The following is a 27252-nucleotide window of genomic DNA, read 5'->3' on the forward strand; positions in this document are numbered from 1 at the left end:
TAGAGATAATGAAGGGCAGCATTTGAGTTTTCTTGCACAGTGTGCAGCAAATGGTGCATGTCTCCAGATCACAGAACATTTCCTGTTCCACGCTGTGCAAGGACGGCGCATAGCAGCCTTTGCATTAGTTGCTTCAGCAGAATGAAATGAAGCAGCAATTTTAGTGCACAAGATCAATTTCTTTTGGCGTCAAAACCAATGTTGTTTTGTTGCTGTTAGTAGTAGTTAAGCAGATGTCAATAGTTACTGAAACCTCTAAATTTGTAAAATGGTGGATCAATTATCATAGTAAGAAATCATATGAGCTGTGATGTGAAAGTTATTTCTCAATGCAGGAGAAAGTTGTGCAAGAGCATGCAAGAGGCAATTTTTTATTTGAAGGATTGTCTCAGCCCCAAAGCATTTAAACTTTGGCCAGTTCTTTATCAAAGAACAAGGAATATCTTGTAATTACTTCATAAGGTGATGAGTCTGAACCTTGTAGTATATAATGTGGAGACTGCAAAAGGCTCAACTTAAGCCTATAAAACAGTGTCCTCGTGAATGGCTTAAAACAGCCATAGCTTTACATTTCTTTAAACTCTGGCTATAAGGAAGGGTTCTGGGAACTGTCAAGTTTGTATGGCAATATAAGGACTCCACTGAATTGTTGGCTCCTTTGGAGAAAATCCCGCTCTTCTGTGGAAGTCTCGAGTGTCCTGTTTACCTTACTCTGACTAGATTTTGGGACCTGTTATGGGTCCCAAACCCTTTTTTTACCTGCCTGAATCCTGCAAGTTGCAAGTCATCCTGGGCTTCCACTTTGAAGGTACAGGTGGTTAAGGCCTTGTGCCAAAGAAGAATTTTCCAAGCACTTATGTACTACAGTTCAAAGAAATGTTTCAAATAAATGTTTCCCCTCCTTTATTAAGAAAATGCATGCCTTACCTCAGTTTACAAGTAAATTTTTACAGGTCTGGCTGGAGAATGCCCTGGTGTCTTCTGTACAGTCTAGCAGTCTGCTATCTGAGAATTATGATGGTTCCAGCCAAATTTCACTGGATAAGAGGTTCGAATGCTCAAAAAAGAGCACTTGGAGCTACTGCTGTAGCCATTAGAACATTTGCAATAGCATACGTTGTTTCCAGAGCAGCCAACTGTTGCCTAATCTAGGGGAAGAACAAAATTTTGAAGGCTCCTTCCTGCACAGCAGGCATTGTCTTAGATTGTCTTATTTTCTTCTCAAGGGCCATGGCCTGCTCAGTTGCTTTCAGGTGCAACACCTGGTTATGTGCATACCAGGCCAGCAGTCAATATAAAACCATAGTGGCTTTATAATTATAGTCTGTTTGGAAATTCACCAGAAGATGTCTTCATGAAGATGTTTTAAAAAATCAATGCCTAAATACATCCACTTGGATAGCTGCCCATCAGGATCTCTCTGTAGAGCTCCTAGGCAGGCAGGCAATCAACCTTTAGGCTATTCCTTTTGAAGACAGCCAAACTACAAACAATTCACTCTGCAGTCTGACAAACCAGTCTAGACAACAAAGCTCCCAAGCTTTCACTATGTCACCATTCCAGTAGAGGATGACTCTTACATTCTAGGGGAATGCCTTTGACCACAGGACACTCGAGGTTCTTCTCCATCTGAAGGTGAAGGCAATTGATGCCCTAACAACAGAACTGCCAAGGGTCTACTATATGCACTCTCTCCCCCACACATACACCAGTTCTACCAAAACTGCTTCAGAGAATCACAACTAGAAGTACAGATCTTCATGTTGTTGTCCCTGATTTGCCATCTTCAAGGAACTTACAGTGTTTCATCCTCCAATGCTATCAATAAAATGGGACACATTGAGACTGGGCCAGGTTTTTTAACTGCATCCTCAGTGATTCAGACTGCTTGCCTTGGAGTTGAGTCACAAGGTTCCTAGGTCTTGCCTATTATTTTACAATCCCGAAACCCCGCTGTTTGTCTGCTAATCACATTTACCTCATCATCAGGAAGGCCTTCCCAATAAGTGTAAAAGAATGCAGAGCAAATTTCTGAGACCCATTCTTTCATTAATCTTGGATTTCATGCAAGAAGGACTTCGAACGATCTATGTTAAGAAGACAGGTGGCGGCACTTGCCACAGTTTTGGCATGTTACCAGAGAGTGTGATTTTTTGGCACTCCAACATTCAAGGTTCTGAAGGGAGCGTCCAGTTGGATCCTCCTTAAATCCACCTTTTTTTCAGACATGGAATTTACATATGGTTTTAACTGCATTTACAGACTTCCATTTGAACCTATTAAAAATATCTCTTTAAAAGAGCTTCAGATGAAGAAGTTGTTCCTAATTGCAATTACCTCTGCCAGAAGTGTGTCAGAACTGGAATATGTCTCCATCAACTGGGTTTGTGTGCATTTCAAAAACAAATAACCACAAACAAATAAACAAATAAAGCAGTCTAATCCCACCTTTGAACCCAGACTGCACATCAACCAGGAACATTTTTTGTGCCAATCCAATATCTCCAATGGAGAGTTATGGCACCATCCTGATATTAACATTAGGACCAGTATTATTAGTAAGTCAGACTTCCTTTTGATTCCATTAGCCCACTGGATGAGAGGAAACAAATATCCTGAGCCACCATAAGCTCCACTCAGAAGGTGTAAACAACTGAAGCTTACCCTTTGTTCGCGCCAGTAGGTTCCACTGCTCATTTACTCAGGTCTTTAGATACTATAGTGGCCTTGGCTAAATGCTTTGGGGGAGAAATCTGCAAATTGGTCAACAGTCTCTACATTGTTAAACATTACAAATCACATACATATAGTTCAGCAGACGCAGCCTTCAGACAAAGAGTGCTGTCTTGGAGCAGACATATAGATGATTGAAGTCTATAAAATTATGCATGGGGTAGAAAATGTTGACAGAGAGAAATTTTTCTCTCTTTCTCACAATACTAGAACCAGGGGGCATCCATTGAAAATGCTGGGGGGAAGAATTAGGACTAATAAAAGGAAACACTTCTTCACGCAACGTGTGATTGGTGTTTGGAATATGCTGCCACAGGAGGTGGTGATGGCCACTAACCTGGATAGCTTTAAAAGGGGCTTGGACAGATTTATGGAGGAGAAGTCGATTTATGGCTACCAATCTTGATCCTCTTTGATCTGAGATTGCAAATGCCTTAACAGACCAGGTGATCGGGAGCAACAGCCGCAGAAGGCCATTGCGTTCACATCCTACATGTGAGCTCCCAAAGGCACCTGGTGGGCCACTGCGAGTAGCAGAGAGCTGGACTAGATAGACTTTGGTCTGATCCAGCTGGCTTGTTCTTATGTTCTTATGTTCTTATGATGATGACCTACCCATCAGATTGGGACACTGCTCTGGAAGGTCCCAAGTAAGATGTAATCTTGCTTCAGAGGGAGAATGAACTGTTGGATACTTACTGTGAATGGTCCTTCTTCTCTCAGGACAGGAGGACATCTTAGCTCTTATAAAGTCATTGTCCCTGTATACTTTAAGTTTTCTGCTTCTTGTCCTTGAGATGTTATTTTTCTAGTTTTATACCAGTTACAGTTAGTTTTAGTCAATTTGTTGAACTGCTATCAGAGTTACCTGAACAGAGGAAGTTACCTGAACTCCAGGAGTCAGGAAGTGGAAATAATTTGTTCCTGCCTCTTTGAAAGAAGGTGTAGGAAATATCTAAGCAAGATGTCCTCTTGTCTTCAAAGGAGAAGGACCATTCATGGTAAGTATTCAACAGTCTTTCCCCTTCTTATATACATAAGCAATACCAAACAACTAAACTTGTTGAAATATATGAAAATAAAAACATTCCATATGACAAAATGGTTGCTTTACGGACAGGTGCACTCTTTTTATTATTTAAAAAAGAGGTTTATTATTTAAGCCTTCCTGTCCCAGATGCTTCTCCAAAAATTGAAGTGTCCAAAAGAAATTATGTTTTCCATGCTCTATTGACAGTTACTGAATAGTGAGAACATAATGTACCCTCTCTTAGGAAAAATTCACATGATGAACACGTGATTTTGGATAAGACATGTACATTGAGTTTCATGTCAGGAACTCCGTTCCCATGTGAATGGGCACTTGATTAGGACTGAGACCATAACACCCACAGAGAAAGGGATGAAACCTTTCCAAAACAGCCTTGGAGAGTCATAATTTAGCCTGTCAAGAAAATTTATACATAGAGATTATTATATATAAGTTCACCTAACAAGGAAATAGAAGATCCTTAGAAGTGTGTTAGGTGACAAAAGTACTGCAGGGGGAACACTTACCTATTCCCGTTTTATGATGAAGATTGGGGGCCCCAGAAGCCTGGGAATTAAATTCCAAGGAGGGAATTTCCAGAACACATCTATCAGAAATGCATGTGAGGGACCTCTGGACTTTGTAACATGTCAGTCAGCCCTAACTCTGAAAGTGATATAACACTGCTTTATCTATGAGCTGGATAGACCTTCCTTTTATCGGAACTTGCTTTCCATTTCTTTCCCTTTTGCAGAGATCAAAAGGATTACTTCTATCCCTGTCCAGCTTGTAGGGGAGGGAAGAGAAAGGAACACTTTCTCTTCTCCCTTCTGTAACTTCACCATATAGCTATTTTGCTGAGAAAGTGAGGTCACAAAGCTGACTCACAATGACTGAGGCAACAGACAGATGCAAACTTGTGTGCTGTTAAAGTTGCTCAGTGCATTCTGAATATATCTCTAATCCAGGGGTGGGATCCAAAAATTTTAGTATCAGGTTCCCATGGTGGTGGGATTCAAACTGTGGTGTGGCGCCAATGGGTCTGGGCGGGGCACGACGGGGGCATGGCCTGGCAATCCGGGGGCGGGACATTCCTGGGCGAGTCTGTGGCAAGGACGCAGCCGCTGCGCCGGTCCTTGGGCGGGAAACGAATGCACGCAGGCGCAGGCTGCCACGCACGCCAGTGCACCTCCTGCTAGACTGCTTCAAGTTCTGCGCGCTACTGCTGAGAGGAGGGGCGTAACTAAGGCAAAAATCACGTGGCAAAATCACCAATTAGTAACCCCCTCTTGGCACACACAAATAATTAGTAACCTACTCTCGGGAACCTGTGAGAACCTGCTGGATCCCACCTCTGCTCTAATCAACAGTGTGATTGTATCAAACAAGGTAAGCTTGAGCACCAAACAGGATTGCTAAGGAATATGTGGCATTTCTAATGAGCTCTACACAGGTTCTGTCACCATGAGTGATGTTTTAGCTATTCTACACTATGATCAGGTGATTTTGTTTCTTATCCTGCAGGCATTATATCATTTTTATATCAAAATTTGCATCATGTGGGGATTGGACTTCTTGGGCGAGGCTGCTAGGCAGGGACGTAGGTAAGGGGGGTTCTCAGGTTCAACCCCCCCATTGCATGTCTGAAGCTCCGCCCCTCCGTTTGTGGGTTTTTGCATTTTAAAGGGTTTTTTGTTTTTGGCCTGCAGGGGGCGCGGTTTTTAGGCTAACAGCCCAATATTTCAGGCTATCGTCAGGTGACACTCCTGGTGACACCAGCCAAGTTTGGTGAAGTTTCGTTCAGGGGGTCCAAAGTTATGGACCCCCAAAAGGGGTGCCCCATCCCCCATTGTTTCCAATGGGAGTTAATAGTAGATGGGGCTACCATTTTGAAAGTCCATATCTTTGGACCTCCTAAATCAAACTTCACTAAACCTAGGTGGTATCATCAGGATAGTCTGCTGCTGATACCACCCAGGTTTGGTGAAGGTTGGTTCAGGGGGTCCAAAGTTACGGACTCCCAAATTTCCCCAGATTCTCTTTTTAAATCCACCCCCTTTGGCATGGATTTAAAGTGAGAATCTGAGGTCCCCAGTTCAAACGTTGAAAGTGATGCTGTTTCAGGGTGGGGGAGAATCCACACCCAAACACCATCACTTTCAATGTTATTTTTACTGGGGACCCCAGATTCTCCCTTTAAAATGGATTTAAAGGGAGAATCTGGGCTCCCTAATTTAAACACCGTTGAAAGTGATGCTGTTTGGGGGGGGGATTCCAGCATCACAGCAGCCGCCCATAGTTGGGGGGGGGGTGCGCAAACCTCAGATTTTGCACTGGGCTCCATTTTCCCTAGCTACCCCTCTGCCTGGAGGAGAGAGAGAAGGGACTGCCGGCTGCCAGCTGGGGAGCCCAGCCGGTGGGGTGGGGCAGGTCATAGGAGTCTGCCATCCCTTGCCTCGGAGAGCTGCTTTTTATAAGCACTGATATTTGGTCATTGACTGTAAATAAAGTCTACTACTACTACAAGCACTGAGGCAATGAGCGTGGCTTGGGGAGGTGTGGCCACACCCCCAGGGGTGGGTGGGGGCATGGCCTCGGCCCGAACCCCCCCATAAAAATCTATACCCACGTCACTGCTGCTAGGAGGGCTAGTGGGCAAAATTCCAGGCTTCCTGATCACCTTGGTGGTCCAGAATGCTGGATAGCGTACTGCTTCTGTGCAGCTGTAACTTCAGTCATTCCTTTATCAAGAGGTAGAAAAGGGGAATGGTCAATCTTTTAACCTAGTCTGCCTTTTGCACTGGTGAGAATAAAATGATAGGAACTGCTACAAGCTCTCACCGCCCTGAGCCTTGTTGAGATAGGGCGGTATATTAAATCTAATAATAATAATAATAATAATAATAATAATAACAACAACAACAACAACATTGAAGAAGGCTGGGATATTAAATGTGAGGAATATATGGGGAACATAGAAATAATCTGTTATTTCTGTAACCCAAATTAGTGGGGTCTGTCCTGTTTTAAGTTTGGAAAATTAGTGGGGACAGACCGTGCACTACAAGAGGTGGGGTAACTGGGATCTTTTCCACCTATGCTTTACAGGGGTTTTTCCCTTTAGAAAGCCACAGGAAACCAGAATTCATGTGAAATTTAACCATTTTATTAAAGAACAAATATAATAAAAGGTACACATACAGTTTGGCAAAACCACACACACATATGTACAGAAGTTCAAGGAGCCTATGATATAGATAGAGTGAAGGGTAGATGAGAATAGTATAGGTTGTTGCAGGGAAGATGATATTTACCAGTTTTAAAAGAAAAGTCCAAAGAAGCAGAATCCAATGATTGGGTTGGATGCATAGAGAGATGGGGGCATTGGGCACAGTGGAACTGAACTAAAGGCAGTTCAGGGACTAAAAGGTGATGGTTTTCATTTGGGAGGACAAGATATAGGAAAATTTGACCCTCTGGCAATGCTGAAGAAAGCAGTCTTTCTGGACCAAACAGCGTTTTGTTCTCAGGAGAGAACAATACAGTGGAAAATGGCTTAAATGAATCAGAACCAGGGACAGTGTAGTTCTTGATTAAGTTTTGGAGAGAGTTGATAAATTTACAACTCAGGGTATCCCAATTCAAAGTAAAATTTGATGGTCCTCTTGTAGTATGACAGAAAAAGTTATGATTGGATTGCCGAGGGAAGAAAGGGTTCAGGAAAGCTGATTGTGTTGAGACACAGTAGTACTTGCATACCCTTTATGATTTAGTGGACAGGTGTTGCTTTTCCAAGACTGTGGCTTTTGTTATCCAGATTGAAAGTGCAGAGGCTTTAGGAAAGGTGTTGTCCCCTGCTATGCATACTTGATTAGGGAGTAGGGTAGAAAGGAATGTGCTAAACAGAAAGTCCATTAGTATCAAAGTCTACAATTAAGATTTGACATCCATCTCATTTGAACTGTCCATTAGTATCAAAGTCTACAATTAAGATTTGACATCCATCTCATTTGAACTGTCCATGACACCGAGAAGTGACTGGTAGGGTACATCTCAGAACTGCCCTCTCTGCCATGGGCTTGCATGCCAACACTGCCTCATTAATGCTGATAGCAACTCATAGGATTTGTTTTCATATGATTTTGGGTGTGGACTGAGTGGTATGAGGAGCACCAAAGGAAATTATTGATGTATTTGTTGCCTCTTGCATAAACTGAAGCTGGCATCAATATATCAACAAAGACTGTTTCCTTGATAAATGCATTTTCAAGTATTTACTATGAAAGTTTTTCTCCTGTACAAAAATGAAGTCCTACCTTTTGGTTGTGGAAAATTTCAGGGGGGAAAACCTAATGCTAACCTTTCTAAATTCAGTGAGAAAACTCTAGCATACATTTCAGAAAGGCTAATGTATGCTGTGGACATTTAAGTTATTCTTTGGTGTTCTTTGCTGATTGAGCAGGCTAGTGTTGGCAGAACAGCAGCATTCAATTTTCTTTAGATTATCTTGAATAGCAGCAGACTACAATGCACACAACTTGGTGCTCAGCAAAAATAGTTTTAAAATATATTTTTGTATTTCGAGTCTGAAAAATCCATACAGTGTGCATATAATTCAATAATCCTGCTCTAGTAGTATAGAGAAATGGCATACACAATTTCCCTTTGCGAGAGTGTTATGAGTGAACTCAATCAAGGAAGGAAATGAAAACCAGACCACTTCAGTCTAAGGGAGGGGGGTCCAAGTTGTAATTTTTGCGTACAATCCAACAGAGCTTTTTCCCTCTTCCGTACTAAAACAAGACATTGAAAAGACACGTGCAAATTCTTCACTACCATCCAGAGTCATAACCTTGATTTACCTATGCGACACTGGTGGACTTTATGTAATCCAGCATTTTATTAACATGCCGAGCATGAAATGATGGAAATAAAATGTTTGGGAACTGCTGGGTTACTTTATCTTTGACCGTATACAAAGACTTTCACACCTGTCATCCAGAAGATTATCATACTTTCCTTTTAACTAGTCCTGAGAGCACTGTTGGCTTTGTCAGAATATCATTAGTATAAACAGTATATGCAGCTTTGAGAATGAGAGGAAAATGCAGGCCTGCAAAGACATGCCATGATTTTAAGGACTAGATATATACCTGCTTTTTGTTTGCTCCATATTCTTTTCCATTGCAGAAGCACTCCTCATCTGCAGAGGCCACTGCAAAATCAATGTCTTTCAATTAGATGAAAAGTGCCTAACACTAGAGGAACATGGTCCTCCACAGAGAATCACCTCTGTAACAGACTATGAGGAGTAAAAACATAGACTTTAAATCTCAGATTTCAAATTCATTGATGTCCCAAACCCCCGCCCCCAAGAAGTAATTGTAACATTTTACCACTGTCATACTGACAGATTATAGCCCTTTGATGGACATGGTTACTCCCAACCTGTAAAAAAAATGTATGCAATGACATTTGTAATTAATAGTGGTGTTCATAGATAATGTTATTTCTGGTTGTGTAAAAGCCACAGTTACAAACTGAAGCATGAGCCCTGACATGGATGGACCAGGTTAGCCTGATCTCAGAAGCCGTGCAGGGTTGACCCTGGTTTGCATTTGGCTGGGAGGCCACCAAGAAAGGCCAGGGTTACAACACAGAGGTGGCCAATGCCAAACCTTCTTTGTTCACCTTTTGTCTTGGAAACCTTATTGTGACACCATAAGTCCATGGCACCATGACAGCACCACCACCAAAGAAGCATGACATGGTTTCTATGGCTTTTCTTCCTGCAGATTCAGTCTTTTTCATTATGACTTTGAAGCATGAATTGAGCCATAATATAAGAACCTATAAGAAATTGGGATGTGGAAGTCCATTGCTTAAACATTTTAAAGAAAAGGCAAGTTTTTCTTGTGAGGTAGAACATATTACTTTTTGGTAAAAACAATGAATAGTAAAAAGCGTGAGGTGAAACTGGTAATTTTAAGGGGGCAAACAATTTTCAACGAGAATATTAACTTTCAAGTGGAACTGTTTCTACAATATAAAAGACATACTTAAACAAGAATTAGAATTAACACATTTCCATAAGTAAAAATGATGTTCCCTCTGGGGATGCACATTAAGATGTCCCTTCAGGGAAATAATGCTTATTTTTCAGTTAACTGTCTCCACAAGCCATACTTACAGCAGCTTGATTGAAACAGGCAATTTATATGAGTATAGGTTATATACTAAGAAATATTTTAATGATAATTTATTATTGCAGCCATATAGAGATAACAAGAAGGAAAAGGACTGTATTTATGTGTACAGCAGTTGTGTGGTAATTTGAGGAAGACTTTTCATTAACTTATTTATGGTTCTATCCCCAGATTTATGGATCTATCCCCAGAACACAAACAGTCAGTTAATGACCAGCAACCTGAATAGGTAGCAAGTTTCAAATGTCTAGTTTCAAACATTGTCTTGGAAATAAACACCTAACTGCCCATAAGAACATAAGAACATAAGAAAGAGCCTGCTGGATCAGACCAGAGTCCATCTAGTCCAGCACTCTGCTACTCGCAGTGGCCCACCAGGTGCCTTTGGGAGCTCACATGCAGGAGGTGAAAGCAATGGCCTTCTGCTGCTGCTGTTCCTGAGCACCTGGTCTGCTAAGGCATTTGCAACCTCAGATCAAGAAGGATCAAGATTGGTAGCCAGAGATCGACTTCTCCTCCATAAAACTGTCCAAACACCTTTTAAAACTATCCAGGTTAGTGGCCATCACCACCTCCTGTGGCAGCATATTCCAAACACCAATCACACGTTGCGTGAAGAAGTGTTTCCTGTTATTAGTCCTAATTCTTCCCCCCAACATTTTCATAAAATAATGTCCTCCCAAATTAGCACCAATGCATTATTTTATTTTCATTAATAAATCTGTGTTGTTAGACTGAATGTTATCATGTTTTGTACTCTGCTTGTTGAGTGACTAACAGTATAATCCAGAAGGGGGAGCCAAAAACAAAATGAGGTACAGTGGCTTGTAATGGTGCCAAAGGAGGTATGCCCAGGGGGTGGGGCTAATGTTAGTTGACCCTCTGAGTGCTTTCAGCCCAGGGATTTAGGCCTGCCAAAACTATGGCTTAGTCAATAAGTCCCAATAATAAGCATTTCCCAAGGGTACCCCCATCAGTGCATCCCTATCCCAAAGGTGCCAAACTGCTCAGAATGTCAACCACAGTCTTTGGCCAAGCTTCCTACACAGGCTCCAATGGTGGGAACCCAAGATGTTTAAAAACCTGAAACCAGAACCCCGCAAACTCCATAAGCACAGCGTCAAATGCTGCCTGTCAACATACCTCAGGTGGGGTTAGAGAGGGGTAGCAGCCAGAATGATGGTAAGAGCACAGGGAGATTAGCTTCTGCAACAGGGCTACACTAGTGTAAGAAACCCAAACAGGACAGCAAAGTCTGTGTCTAGAACCTGTTCCTTAGAGAGAAAAATGCACTATAAAATGGTAATGGTGTCTTATCCCTTTGTGGAATGTATATGGCATAACTTAAAATCTGTGCCCTTGAGGAAAATAAAAAAATTTACATCATGGACTCTTATACTGGCCAATTAGTCAGTTCTGCCACCCAGTGGCATACCCAGGCAAACTGGAGCCCTGGGCAAAACCTTGAGTTTGATGCCCACCCCCATGAGCAGCCACTCTCCCCCACCATGACCAAACAATGATTTTTCTACCAGGTCGCTTCAAAGTCACCATCACAGTATAGAACATGCCCCAACTCACAAATATGAACACAGCAATGGGCCATGCCACACAGCAGAAATATTTTTTGAAAACAATTTCAAAATGCTTTCAAAATGTTGTATTACTGCTATGAAAACATTTTATGGTGTTGTATCCAGTCCTTTCAATTGGGGGAAACAGCATCACTTTCAATGATATTTAAACTGGGGACCCCAGATTCTCCCTTTAAGGTGGATTTAAAAGGAGAATCTGGGCTCCCTAGTTTAACAAGTGATGCTGGAATCCACCCCCAAACAGTATCATTTTCAATGGTGTTTAAACTAGGAAGCCCAGATTCTCCTTTTAAATCCATCTTAAAGGTCCCCAGTTAAAACAACATGGAAAGTGATGCTATTGTGGGGTGGATTCTCCCCCACCCTGAAACAGCATCACTTTCAATGTTTAAACTGGGGACCTCAGATTCTCCCTTTAAAGGGGGTAGATTTAATAATAATAATAATAACCTTTATTAGGCATTGAGAGAATAAAAGAAAGAAAAAACAAGCATTGGCAGGAAGGGGGGATTTAAAAGGAGAATCTGGGGAAATTTAGGGGGTGCCTGCTGTCAGGGGTGCAATTATTAAGATAGTAGCACCCAAATTTCAGAGTATCTTTGTGAGCCCCTATTGATGATGCCATCCAGGTTTGGTGAAGTTTGGTTCAGGGGGTCCAAAGTTATGGTCCCTCAAAGGTGTAGCCCCCATCTCCTATTAGCTCCCATTGGAAACAATGGGGGATGGGGCACCCCCTTTGGGAGTCCTTAGCTTTGGACCCCCTGGACCTAGCATCATCAAACCTGGGTGGTATCATCAGGAGAGTCTCCCAAATAATCCCTGAATGTTTGGTGCCACTAGCCTAAAACCTGCGCCCCCTGCAGGCCAAAAACTGAAAAACACTAAAAAAACCCAAACAAAATCCACAAACGAACCTGCATTTTTGGTGCCCACCACCAGGAGTGCACCCTAGGCAACTGCCCACTTTGCCCAATGGAAAAAACGCCTCTACTGCCACCTATCTAAATGATATGCACTTATTAAGAATGATCACATCCAACAAATATACAAGCTTCCTGGAAAGGTGGCATAAAAATGTTGTAAATAAATATTTGAAAGATTTAACATTTTACCCATTTCAGATAGTTTCACTTTGTTTCATTCATACTATCAATCTATGTACATGGAAAATATTCTAAAATTCAAGTAGCTCATTGTCTGTATCTGTAGTCAATGAAAGCTGAAGATGTCTTACAGTTCTGAACAAGATACTCCAAAGCTAGATTTTTGGAAGATATTATTGATAGTTGTTTTAAATGAGTTTTAAATGAGGACTATATACAATATCATTAACTTTAAACGGGACATCGTTAAAGTTTTCTATTTTCTGTAGAAGAGAAAAAAGACAAGGGCCAAATAGTCTTACAGTATTCTGAGACAACCACTGGTTTAAAATAAATAAAAAACGTCCGGACCGTCAGGGCTGTTCAACAGTGGAATTCACTGCCTCGAAGAGTGGTGGAGTCTCCTTCTTTGGAGGTTTTTAAACAAAGGCTGGATCAGCATATGTTGGGAGTGCTTTAATTGTGTGTTCCTGCATTGCAGGGGGTTGGACGATGGCTCTTGTGGTCTATTCCAACTCTATGATTCTATGAAAAAGACTGTCAGGTACTTTTATACATCAATTCTATGATCATATGTCTTGAAGATCATTTTCTTGATTACCAGCATAAATGGAAATGCATCCAGTCTACAAACCTAATACATAACCAGATTTACAGGATAGTCTTAGATATATTTATTCAGGAACATGCCTAATTTCAAATAGACGTACACAGTCTTTCAGCCCTGGGTCCCAAGCATATTTTAGGGACACAGCATAGCAAAGAACAAGCAGCTGTCAAATTAGGATATACAAATGCCACATTAGCTAATAAAATATTCAACATTTATTTTGTGTTTCTTTAAGCCTTTTGTGTAACAGTATGTAAATGTGAGTTTTTAATAAATGAATTCTGAATTTACATTTTCAGGAGGAAATTATAGAAAATATTATCATGTTTCCATCCTAAATGTTTAAATACATTTGATCTCCCCCTGTTCCAGTTTGTCCAAGGTAATTGCTAACATTTAGTAAAGATATACAGGTAACAAGAAAATACTCAATTAAGTATTCTCTTAAATATACTGTAACTAGAGGATTTATTAGTTTATTTTTTGTGGTGGATTAACAGAAGTGTATACCATATTTAAAGAATAATACTTTTATGATTTTGTACTGAGAAAAGACCATCTCTCTTTCATACTGGATCACAGCAGAAAATGAAGATGAAAGAATTTCTCATATCTATTGAAACTATGTTTTGCCTTACATGATCTTAAAACATTTAATTAAGCAAAATCTGAGGAAGGAAGACTGTGTAAATAGCATTAGCTCTATTATTCATTTATTGAAGCTTCTGAACAGAAAAAAGACATTATAGTTCTGCCCCATTTTGTAGTTATATTACACTCATAAATGATTCCACTACCAAAATAAACTGATACTATAATAGAAGTCAGTTCTTAATACATTCAGATTCTCTGCTAAAACAAAAATTCATTCTGAACAATTCCTTTCCCCTGTGATATTTCAACTATCCATTCATCAATAAACTAATGTAGCTAACTAATTTCCTCTGAGAAATACATCTTTCATTGTCAAGGAGGTGCACTTTCTAGTGCTCTGTTAAAGAAATTAATTTAGTAGTCTGACAAAAGGAGTGAAAAATGAATTGGTAGGATTAGGATAATTTTTGTTTGTTTTTACGACGGATCACTTGTTTAAGCCAACAAATACAGTAGTAGGTAAATAACTTATTTCTTTTACTAGCATGAATTTGTATTTAACAACTGCTTCTAGTGCCCTTGCTATTGGATGGTTATAAGAACCTCATAAATCATAACTTGGAAGATTTAGAAAAACATTTTGTAAAGATAGCAGTGAAAAGAGCCATCAGCATATTTGTTGTAGTTGCTGCTAGCTTGTACCAGGGTGACCAAAATGCCATTGAAGACAGTGTGGACGCTGAGCTGAGGCCCTGCCTAAGAAAGAGAGAAATTTGCCCTTAACCTTTATAGTTTCCTTGTGCTTTGATCAGCTCAGGCTTGGAGAAATGGTTTCTCCTCAGTTGTGTTGATTGACAACGTAAAGGGGGCTGCAGAGCAACTCACAAAGCTGTTGCAACTGTTTCTTGTTGTGCTTCTTCCTGAATATCCTGCTCAATGAATGAATGAATAAATGAACGAGCACTGAGTTTGTGCATACTTAGGACAAGTGAGTGGATGTTCACATCGGCTGAATTAAAAATATTCCAGACAGCATTTTTATCCTACTCTCCTAATGCTTCTAGGCAGCTTTACAATGTGAAAACAAAATCCCAATAGGAAGAAAATACAATATTTCCTATTTCTTTCTTCATCAAAAGAATGTAGATAGAAGACAGCTAATCTGCAGAAATCATTCAGTATTAAACGTCTCTGATCTCTTCTATAGATATACTTTCTCCCTAGTCTGCTCATAGTAGCTGATGATGTGTCTTAATTATTTATCTGGTTTAAACGTGTAAACCCCTGGTAAAAAATTAGCGTTATGAAAAAAATCTGGCATAGAGATCCATGATTTTTAGACAGTTATCAAATGAGACAAGGTGCACAAACCAATTCTTAATTAGCATTATTTTCATATTGCGTTAATGAATTGAACTCTCATTAATTGCAAACACCTGCAATAACTAATGTATTTTTCTTTTTACTGGAAATTAATCTTTTAACAAAAATATTAGATATTATTTGTCTCTTTTCCCTCTGTTCAATTCTGTGGCCACTAGATGCAAATTCCAGGATGTCAGAAAATTCAAATGAAAAATAAAGTCACTTTTAAAACTGCCCCCCCCCCCCCCGTTTTTTCATACCTTTTGTAGGTTATTTTGAGATTTCACCAGTGATGTTCTGAATGATGAGAAGTTTCTTCAGGAAATTATTACTCACAAGAGATACTGGATTGTAGGAGCAGGGGAAAGCATATAGTTGTACAGGTCAAAGGGTACCTCATAACAATGGTGTTACAGGAACAGATGATAAAGAAAAACTGCAAGAGGAAACGACATTTTTAAAAAGCAAAGTTATTACAAGGTTCATTAATTTTCAAAAATCACATGAATGGAAGGAAAAATGAGTCCAGAAGAATTACTGGCTTTAGTTCAGAATGTCAATTTCTGCTTTTTAATCCCAGTTCTCACAATTTATTTGACATTCTGAAAAGCAGCCAAAAAAGCTATTATAAGTATAAAACACACTCATTGGTATAAATCTCATTAAGTTAAGCAATTTAATTAAGGTATTGACATGTTTAATTGAAACGTGCAGGGAGAGACCATTTTCATATCTAATTTCCATATGCTTTCTGCTTTGAAAGGAAAAAAAGCCCTGTAAAAATGTTATAGATTCAGCTAAGCCCTGTCGTCCCAAAGGAGCACTTGCTTCCATTTACCATGATTTAGAGCCAACCACTTTCCTAAGTGGAGGTCCATTAAATGGATCTGATGTATGCCTGACTCAAACATGCGTCAGCTTCTCTTATGATCAATAGAGGAATATATATATTAATAAAGCACCAACTTAATTAAATAAAATAGTCTTCTGGGTAAACTTAAGATACTTGGAGATGGGCAGAGAATCAATATATTCTGCCATTTGAACATTAGCCATGTGCTTGGAAATTTTATTCTTGCATTTTGAAGATGAGTGCAGTTTTAAGTGCAGATTTGCAAAAGTCCACTGCATAGAAAACCATTCTGTTTGAGAGCTTAGTTATTCAGAGACATTCTTGTTCTGTTATATATCTTTAACACCTTTCTTTGCTATTTATTCTAGCATGTTATTCTAGATGCCTGGTATCCAAAAGATTTGAAATAAATCTTACATTGGGGAAAACTGTATGCTGGTGGTCTTTAAGCTTTGTAAGAACTTCAACACGCAGTTACCTGAGAATGATGCAAATATGCTGTTCTTATACAATGTCAGTTAAAAATTGTGAAGTTCCAGTTTATAGATATTTCAGAGTTTCAGATGTATTTTATTTGAATATGCTCACTTTTAATTTAAAAAAGATTTGAAAACGTATACAGAAAACCATACTTTACCATGACATTTATTACCTTTCTTCCAATAACGTTTGTTATTATTTGCAGTTGATATGTAACTCTATGTGTGTGTCAAAGAAATGAGAGCTGCATGCTAGCTGGAAAAAAATACATCAAGTTAACCCAGTTGTATAATCCTGAAATTGTTGAATTGTTGATTTAATTTGGCTATTTTACTGCTGGTTTAACTACCAGATCATTAATAGTGTATTATGAAGGATTTATTTTCTTTGAAAAGGGAATCACACTTTTTCCCTGCTTATGTTTTTTCAGTTTTGTACAATTTATTAGTAGTTTATTATTTTCTAATTACTCTGAAGTAGGTCTGCCAACCTCCAGCTTGGGCCTGGAGATCTTCTAAAATTATAACTGATCTCCTGGAGAAAATTGATGCTTTGGAAGGTAGATTTTTCAGCATTCCCTGCTGAGGTCCCTGTCTGAACCCAGCCCTCTTTAGGCTCCACCCCAAATCTCCAGGTACTTCACAGCCTGGAGTTTGCAGTCTTGAAGAACTATAAGACAGACAAGAGTATCTGTCACAACTAGGATGGCCAGCTCTGGTTGGGACCCTCCTGGAGATTTGTAGATGGAAAGGGCAGAGTTTGGAGAGGGAAGAAAGTTCAGCAAGGTATAATGCCATAGAAACTCCTGTTAGTCACAAAACACAGTTTTAGCCAACCATGTGAAAACTGGAGAAGATGACATTACAGTAAGGAAAGGAAATTGGGCACAATCTCTTTGACCAAAAGAGGGGAAAAGGAGAGGATGGTTTCCCTCAATTCACTCTCCTTACTGCACGTACAGTGTATTTTGTCTACAGTCCACCCCTCCCCCATCTCTAGCATTATTTTTTGACAGTCACCAAGAGCTGCTTTGGAATGGGGAAGGCTTAGAAATATCTGGTTTGTGGATGACAATATTATACATATTATATTTTAAACTGTTGTTGCATAGATAAATTTAGTCAACGTTCTTAAACTGACAGAGACTTTTTATTAATTCAGAATTCCTGTCAGAGTTCTTAAGGTATACGGGACTTCTCAACATTATTGTCACAAACATATATTCATGTTCTATGTTACCTTGCCTATTTAAATATAGAATTAATTTTACCTAAGAGCACTAGTTACATAATCAGAATATATTTAAAAGATAAATGATTCTTAGTATGTCTGAAACAAAATTGTTATGTATAGAAGAAGGCTTCTCCTGAACAACTGTGGTTCAGTTTAAGCAAGGCAAAACCATGGTTTAATTTAGCTCACAATTGTTAGTGTGGTCTGTCAGACCATGATTGAAACCACGATTTGAAGTTAGTTTATTAACCATAGTCTGTATAAACTTTGGTTTTGTGCGACATCCTGCTTTAGTTCTGGTTTGCTCCCTGTGAACTCTTGCATACTCTTCTGATTCAGATACTTGGCCAGAACAAAGATGATAAAACTAGCACGTGTCAAAGTAAAACAAGATTAGGGGTATGTCTGGCAAACCAAAATATGATTTCACAAATTGACCCTATTTAAAATAAACAAGTGGGTGACTCATGAGGACTTGCATGGGCCATCTCCTTCTCGCACAATTTTTCCCTTCCCTAAAAAAAACCAGACCCTCTGCCCTTTTCTTTCTTCTTTCTCTCCATCCCACAAACCAGCCAACCTACCTCGCTTCTCCTCCTGACACTCTCTCCTTTGGAAGGCCATGTACAATTCTGTCCACCAGACTGAGCCAGACACAGATGTGCAGTGGGAACCCTTCACGACTTGCAGGAAATATCTCTATTGTTACCTGAACTGGTGGTCTGCCTTCTAATAATTTGGGAATTAGAAAATGGAGAAGGCTGCTTAGCAAGAAGCAAGCAACAACAGGATTTTCTAACAGTGTACACCAAGATCCTTCTTAGGCAATTATCTGGACATAATAAGCATATTTACATGTAAAGAAAAAAATGTTAAGAGTTTTCCAGTGATGAAGCGCTACTGAATGTATGCAGATATACTGACAACTGATTTTAAGTAAAAGGTTTTACTAAAGTGAGCCACCCACATTAAGCTGTTGATGGAAATAACTTTGCCTGATTAGCTCTTCAAGGCCTTTGAATATTGGCAACGCATCACTTTGTTCTTCAGACTTCAAGGATTCATACATGTGCTTACATTAAATCAACACATGCTAGCCAGCGAGAACAGATTTTTTAATGTTCTTCTATATGGAAAATAGACTTGAGACAGAAAAATGCCTGCGGTAGTATTTCTTCTCTTCCAGAGGTGATAACACAGTTAATTGCCTTGGGACTACTTCAAGTTCCTCATGTGGTTCCTTGTAGTGTGCAAACAAAAAAGGGAACATATGAACTTTCATGTGAGCCTATTAAGCATGTGGCCTCCTCCACTCCACTCCACCCCCGCCTGCCATCAGTCTCTGGTTTATACTTAAGTTAATTATATGAGCCTGACATTGTCAATCTGCAATCCAATAACATGTTTGATGGCAGCTCAGAAGAATGTCGAGTTAATTTTTGGAAGTGCTATTATGTAAATAAATATTCTTCCAGAGTGCTGAGCCAAGACATTTGCTGATTAATCAGAGTTCTGTCCTTGTCTTCTCCAGAAATAAAACCTTGAAATGTCAGAAGAGACTTTAATGCTTTTAAATAGTAAGAACACACCCACACTCCCACACACACACACACCCAGTGGAACACCATTAAGTGGGAGGTCTGACACTGGCCACATTGTAAAATCTTTGTGGCATGCAGTAGGGCCAAATATCCCTCAAGGCTTGCTTTCACATACTCAATAAGGTATTTCATATTTTTTTTCTTTTGTTATATAGTCTCTGTTTCTTCACCATTGCTGCAGACACTGCTAAATAGACTATAACTAATGATATATTTCCAGGTCTTGCTTCCCCCAACTTTTTTTTTTATATTATGTCTGGGAGGAAAGATGTTATAAGATCCATAAAAGCAGTTGACAGTGTGTATAGATGATCTTAAGATCCTAATTAAGACATTTCATTAAGTTTTAATCAGTGCTTTTTATTATGGTTGGAAACAGGACATTGTGACACAGGCTGTCAGAAGTAATCCCCGTGTTCTGTTCTAGCAACTGCTTGACATGGTTACTATAATTCATTTATGCAATGACTTGTGCTGATGCTCGTAGAAATCAAACCAGTGTACAGAAAGATGGTAGCATTTGGTGAACAAGGTAGATATTAACATTATGGAGAGGAAAAAATAATTTTTCTTGCTATTAATATGTTCGAACCCTATATAAGGCAGATTGTTGATGTCATACAATTACACTGAAATAAAATAGTTTGATTTCATGCTTTGTTCATCCTTGCAATGTAATCAATTTTAAAACATTTTTTTCTTAACGACACCATCCAAAATGAAATCAGTGGTAGAGTACAATCTATTGGAAGTGTTTTTTAATGTACTGGTTTAATACTGTACAAATTATTGCAGAGAAGTAGTGCTGGATGATTTTGTTGTTTGGCCTGCTTGCTATGTGAAGGAGTTGGTGGGCAAGTTGTGGAAAATTATATCATCTATTCCAGATGGAAATAGTTTATGGAAAGATCAAGCACATTTGTATTTTAGAATTACTGGATCATAGGTTTAATCCACTATTATTATCTGAGTTCTCTGTTCTTCCTTAAGGCATTATAAGTATCAGATGTTTACCTCAAAATATGTGTTTAAAAATGTATTCTCAACCACTTAAAAGTGCAATGTCATTTTAAAATGTTATTTATAGTCTCAAGTTGCTTCCAAAAGAACAGTCCCTAGTTGCAAAAGGTTTGCTATTGCACAAAAACTACAGTCCCCGCCCCCAGTTAATTCTATTAGGACCCTAACAATTGTTATGAAAAAATCTCAAATGATCTTCCTTGTATTAAGACTAGTATGTTGAAAGAGACATGGGAAACTTATCTTTTCTGTTGTGATCACCAAAGGTTGTATGCATTTGCAATTAAGTAAACAAGCATAGATGAACTCTATAAGCAATGTCTTTTAAGTGATCTGACATGATAAATTTGCTGGATGAATGTATTATTCAGGTGCCTTGTATGCCAAGGTATTATTGTATAAATAATTCTTAGAGTTACTCTTTCACATTTCTGTTCACGCCTAAAAAGAACTTTGATGAGGCCATTAGTCATATGTACAAAACCAGTATATAATCAAGTGTGTATCTGGATTGGATTGTTGTTTCTCGGGAGGATAATTTACGTTAACCATAAAAACAGTATCATGATTCCAGCCAATAGAAAACTATAAAAACTGTCACAGAACTCTTTCTAAGGTATGCTTGGAAAAGAGGAGGGGAAAGAAGTGCATTGCTTCTAGAAGGCATGGTAGGTAGATCTTACATTGTTCCCCGTAGGGAAGACCACAATTTACACCAAACTACACTGATTTAAGTAATGAATGGTCACTGTCTCTTTGAAAATCAGCCAGCCAATATTCAGATCTGACTTGAGCATTAATTTTTGTAATATATGAGCAGTGATTCCAAGCCAACGTTGATATGATCATTCTACTTTCTCATTGTATTCAATTGATGGCAAGAGTGAGCGTTTATCATTTCTGTAATGAAATAGGTAATTTATACTTCAACTTTATATTTAGCAAGCTTACATTTCTACGCAGAACACTTTGTGGTTTATTTTTAAAAGGAAAGTTTGGTTTCAGGTAGATTGCATTTAGGATATGTGTGATCAACACCATTTTCAGCACAGTTGTTTTTGACTTGAGACAGCTGAACAAACCAATATTTACTATGGATGGGTATTTGTTCCCTAACAGCTTTGTCAAAAGTCCACTTCAGAAAATTGCTAGTCCCTTCTTTTTTAGATTTTACTATTAGTAATTAACTTGGCTCCTGATGTACCCATAACTTGGAAATAGGTGCTCATGTACCAGACCAAAAATATTTGTGTTCTCAGGGCAGAAATGCTACAGTGGATATTTTAAGCGAAGAGAACCATTAGTTAATAACCTTGATTCAGTGATTATGATATCATATAAGTGTGGAAAATGCCAAGAAACAATGTATGTGTCTTCTTTGTAAGATAAGTCATAAGATTTGTTAATCGCAGTGCAGGGGGAGTTCCAAGAGGTGTTTATAGTTCCATCTCATGATAAAGACTGAATCAATGACCTCCATTTATCCAAGGAGGTGATTGCAGAAAGTGTGTGATAACATGGCTTTTAAAGTTGTACGCAGAGGTATAGAACAGTCTCTTTTCTATGGGTGGGCTGTGCATGCACAAATCTGTTCATGTTTCATTCTATCAAAGTTATAGCCCAGCAGGAGACCATGGGAAACAGTCTTTAGCATAGTCAGCAGTGTTTGGTAAATGAGTTCCAATTTTACTTGGTATTTATTTAAAAAAATTGTGCTCCCTTCTTTTTTTGGCAGTATTTCTTTGGATTGTTTTCAAAGTGATACATTATTCATTTTTACTAGATGAAAGCACTATTAACTGCTAGTTATAATATATTGTTATTTTTCTGGAACTGTTAAGTTAGCCTCAATATTTCTTTGTCTGAAAAGCAATGTGTTAGAAAAATCAGGGGGAAAAACATGAGCATGGCTAATTAAAAATTATATTATTTCTAAAGTTAAGGGTATTGTCTCTGTCTGCTGGTACCTGACTAACTCTTGAAGAAGCTTTAATTTGAATTATTAATATCACGTAATCTACTTATTTCGAAACCTGTGCAATTTGTAGCAGTGAATTGGGTGGCTACATAAATGCATTTTGCCATAGATGTTTCTACACTGCTTCAGCAATATATTTAAAGCTGTCATACTGTGAAAAGTATTTATGAAATCAGTAGACAGTCCTGAAGATTTGTAGAAGCTGTATTGTTAACCAGAAAAGTATCTCAACAGAATGTAAAGTTAATGCAATTTACAAGATCTTTTTAAAACAAAAAGAGATTAATTTCCTGCAATCTCATTTTCTTAGCTGCAAAAAAAGCAGAGTTTAGGGATAAAAGAGACAGCAGTGATATCTCAGTATGCTATAATACTGGCGAGATAGCTTTAAATCATGAATTTGTTTCCATTCTGGTCTGCTTGAGGCAATATGGATGGAATATATTTCCAAAGACATATTCTGATTTTTTAGATGTATTCAGGTGTGGATATTTACCAGATTCAAGTCAGTTTGACTTCATTGCTTATTTTATGGTTCTTGATTGTTCTTACAGTTTCCACATAAGTGTATATGTGGTTCCTCCATATTCCATCATGATGCTGACCTAGTGTGTCTCTGAAAGCTTTCCCCCCCCGCCCCCCATCCCTCAGAATCAGAACAAATGCCTGTCATGAAGCATTATTGAATAGTTTAATATGAACCAACAAAGTCTCATAGCGGATGAGGAGGAGCAGATATCTTACTAGATACTGTTCAGTAAATAGGAGAAATCATGTTTGAAAAGATGCCTTTTGGAAAACAATATGTGCACTTGTGTGACTGGCTCTGGGAGAACACTTCAATCTACCAGGAGGAATTGGTGTAGACTAGATGACTAGTATAAATTTAATTAATCTGACAAGGACATTTAGGTTGGGTATTGAATGGACCATCATCTTGATGGAAAATGGAAGAAAGCCCTTGGTGACACAGCTTGACCTGGAATGTCAGTGTAGGCTTTCTGTTTGGTGCTCTCAGTCAGAGACACAATGCTTGTTATTCAATAAAATCAATTTGATGGACGTCTGCAATACAATACAGAACTTATTTAAACAGGGAACAGTTTCATGGGATGCATTGTAATGGATGTTTCTTAGTTGAAAAATCTGTCCTTAGGTGGGCAACTTGTAAATTCTTCAAAGAGCAAATATGTCTAACTTTAGAGGAAGTGTTAATACCAAATGATTTTATAGAAACAAAAGTCTCTTATGCCAGCTGACTGATAATCATTAAGCTGTTATGCGTTAGTCTTTTGTAGCAAAATTGCACAGGAGTCCAATAGCACTATAAAGGCTGTGTTATTTTTCTATGTATTTGAATTATTATTCCTGTAATCTTCTGTTTATGAAAATATATGTAAGCAAGTAATAGATGAATTGGTAGAATTGAAAAATGTTTAGTTACTTTTTTAGCTAAAAAGAGACACACCTTCTTAGTGGCTTGATTGCCTTTAAACAAGACCGCTAGGTACCCAGCTTCTGAAACACTGAACCTCATATAGCAGGACATGGTGATATTGTAGGGCACAGGTGTCAAACTCGTGGCCCTCCAGATGTTTTGGACTACAGTTCCCATCATCCCCCTGCCAGCATGATGCTGGCAGGGGATGATGGGAACTGTAGTCCAAAACATCTGGAGGGCCACGAGTTTGACACCTGTGTTGTAGGGCATGAACTAGTCAAGTGGGACATAGTCCAGTGATGTCACACTGAATATCAGTACTAAGGTAAAGATTCACAACACTACTCAGAATCATATACCATGGAAATTAATTATGCTTAAATGTAACATATATTGTTAGTGTCAGATTATTACCTCCTATCTTCATTTACATATGCAGCAGTTACCACTGACAGGCCTACACAGAAGTCTTGAATAGCGCAATCAAGCATATAGCCTTTAGTATTTGCACATGGCCTAAAATTCATAGAATTACAGAGTTTGTAAAGTACCAGCCAAGCCATCAGGTCCAACTCAAAACCTGAGCTCAAAACCTGAGTCACACAGAATGACCTCAAAACCTGAGTCACACAGCCAAAGAAAAGTATAAATTGGTATAGCTAACTTCAAACCCCATTGAAAACAAGGAACCCCAAACAAGAGGTCAATAAAACAAATTAACCAGATCACCAAATGCAGTTTTCTTCTAGCATGCCTGGAAGAATCAGAATTTTTATTTAAAAGTTTCAGCTTATTGGAAAGGAAAAGCTGTGAGGCCAGGCACACCTCTGTACATCTGCTTCTACCACAGTGGATGCCAGTTTAAATTGCACAAAAGATGGTATCTAGATTAAATGTAAACAGATGTTTAACATACATTTATTCTAACATATATTTAAATATATGTTTAACATACATTAGTTAAAAATAATGCTATATTTAATCTGTACGTTCCTCACCTGTGATAACCCTTAACAGTCAGACACATTTTGTACAATGAATTAAAATGCTAAAATCTAAAGTGGTAATACATTAGAAACTGTTAAAATAAGGTACATGTTTATTTCTGTCAAGTGTAGATAATATGCAGTTTCTAATATTTCAGTATGCCAATTGATGTTTTATTCCATTTGTTCTTAATGACTGTGTATTTCTTTCTTTTTTTAGGGATCTAAGTGAAAATCAGATTCAAGGCATCCCAAGGAAGGCTTTTCGTGGAATTACCGATGTGAAAAATTTGTAAGTGGCATCTACAATTAACAGATCTTGGTGTAAAAATGAATTTTGTTTAGGTGTATTTGACAGCCAGATGTTTGCTGTATTTTTGAGTATACAAAAATACAACTTTGAATTATACTTACACACTGTTTCTACATCCAAGCATATTTCTCTGCGATTCCATTGTCCTTCATCAGGAATACTGTGCAGCATGTTCTGTCATTAGGAAAAGTAAGGTGAATTATTATGCAGTTAGTATATTTGCTAGTATATTTGCACCACAGTAGAGATTATCTTTTAGATCTTCTACATCAGGCCTTTCGGATTGTTATTGGTCTTCTGGTTACAGGGTGGGAAGTCTTATGACTTGATGTCAGGCAGAAATTTAAGCTGCTCATAATGTACTTACCAGGTACGCATGGGTTACAAATTCAGTTCCAATAATAATTAGTTGTCTTTTTCACTCAAGGAATAGAAATAATTAGTATTTCCGTAAGAGTTACATTTTCAAAGCAATTTGCAAGCTATGTTTCAGTAATCCTTAGAGCATCCTAGTGGCCAACATTATTCTGCCCATGTTATAGCTAAAGGAATGCCACTGTTCATGCTTCCCTTGGCCTAAGAAGTTACTGTATACACTCTTGAAAGTCAGTGATAGAGTCTGTTCATTGGTACCTGACAAAGTAGTCTCTAGATCATGAAAGATTGTGTAACATTACAACTTTTCTTAGTTACAGTTTTGTCACCTTTACATTCGAATTGAATAATTTTATTATGGCCACAAGGGCAGTAAAAAGAAAACAAAAGCAGATTCAATTTATACATATGTACAAAAATCGATAATGTAATACCCATACCCAAAAGAAGCATCAACTTACAACATTATTACAGTCACCATCATCTAGTACTGTTCCCTGTCTTAATACAGATCTGCGCTTATTGTATACTAACATACAAAATTTGGCTACCTGCAGAGATATAAAAGTCTTCCAATAAAATTCTTGTAAGAGCTAAATCAGAGTCAACTGTGATTGGATTAGTATAATTGATTAACAATGGTTGGATTAACGACATTCTTTCTCCTTTATGGAGCTTGCAGTGCAGTAGGATGTGTGACATAGAGTCCATTTCTCCTGAATTTCAAACACATACTCTGCTGGACTGTGGAATTTTTTGAAATCTTCCTGCTAAATTGGCTGATGGAAAAGCATCAAAATGGGCCCCAGAAAAGGCCCAGCGACATTTTGCAGATGCAATATTAGATAAATAGGGGGCGGCCGAAATTCCTGACCAGGATTTCAATCGTTTATTTAAACAGGGTAATAAGGAATAATCTGTTTGCATTTCAATATCGTTGACAAACCAAGACTGTTGCTCTATGGATACCCAATTCCAATAGGTGCATAGGGTCAAGCTTGCATTGTTTAAGTTTGACTATTATCTTTTCTGACCAACTTGGATATGGTGACGCTGCCAGCAATAAAGGCATTAAACCCAAAGGCTGGAGAAGAACTTTAAGCCAATCTATATATATATAAAAATCTAAACGTGTGTTTGTCCCTGATGGTCTCCCTCAGAAGCTGCTGGTGGGCTGATCGGCCTCCCAAATTTTCACCAGTGTGGATCGCCCCTCCCCCGTTCTGGGCAGGTAATTGGACCTTCAAATCACCGAAAGTCAATACCTGAGCCAGGTAAAACGTCTTTTTCCTGGCACACCAGGCCATGAAGCTGTTTGTGTTTAACTGTCACCCTTAGAATGTTCGATTCGGCAGCATGTTCAGGCCTGAGGGGCTTGATATTCCCCTTAAGAATGTTTCGGCAAGCAGATGGGCAGAGATGACCAGTGAAAACAGTAAATAGGTAATACTGGTAAGTAATAGGAGTGGAAGTGAAACACATACACGCTTTGTCGTGTGAGACGTCAGGTAGGGTTCCCACCCTCACACGCAGGTAACTTTCACTCTCTGTGCCTCATCCACTACTACCACACAACACACATACTCTCATACACATCCAGCTCATCCTCACACACCTCACTCTGCCCTCCCTCACATCCAACCACCACTTACCCACTTCCTCACCCATATTTGCCACAGCTCTCTTTTACTAAAAGCGAGCCGGAGTTTGCCTTTTTCTTCTAAGAAAATCCGCGG

General features: G+C 38.7%; 1 protein-coding gene across 1 annotated transcript in view; it reads left to right on the forward strand.

Moving 5' to 3' along the window:
* Positions 1 to 27252, forward strand: part of SLIT3 (slit guidance ligand 3) — a 585281-nt gene that overhangs the window by 243002 nt on the left and 315027 nt on the right. Inside the window, exon 5 of the mRNA XM_048487936.1 lies at positions 25049 to 25120. Within this exon, the coding sequence (XP_048343893.1) occupies positions 25049 to 25120 (72 nt within the window). The remainder of the gene's footprint in view (positions 1 to 25048; positions 25121 to 27252) is intronic.

The sequence above is a fragment of the Sphaerodactylus townsendi genome, linkage group LG03 (assembly GCF_021028975.2).
Source record: "Sphaerodactylus townsendi isolate TG3544 linkage group LG03, MPM_Stown_v2.3, whole genome shotgun sequence".
Classification (NCBI taxonomy): domain Eukaryota; kingdom Metazoa; phylum Chordata; class Lepidosauria; order Squamata; family Sphaerodactylidae; genus Sphaerodactylus; species Sphaerodactylus townsendi.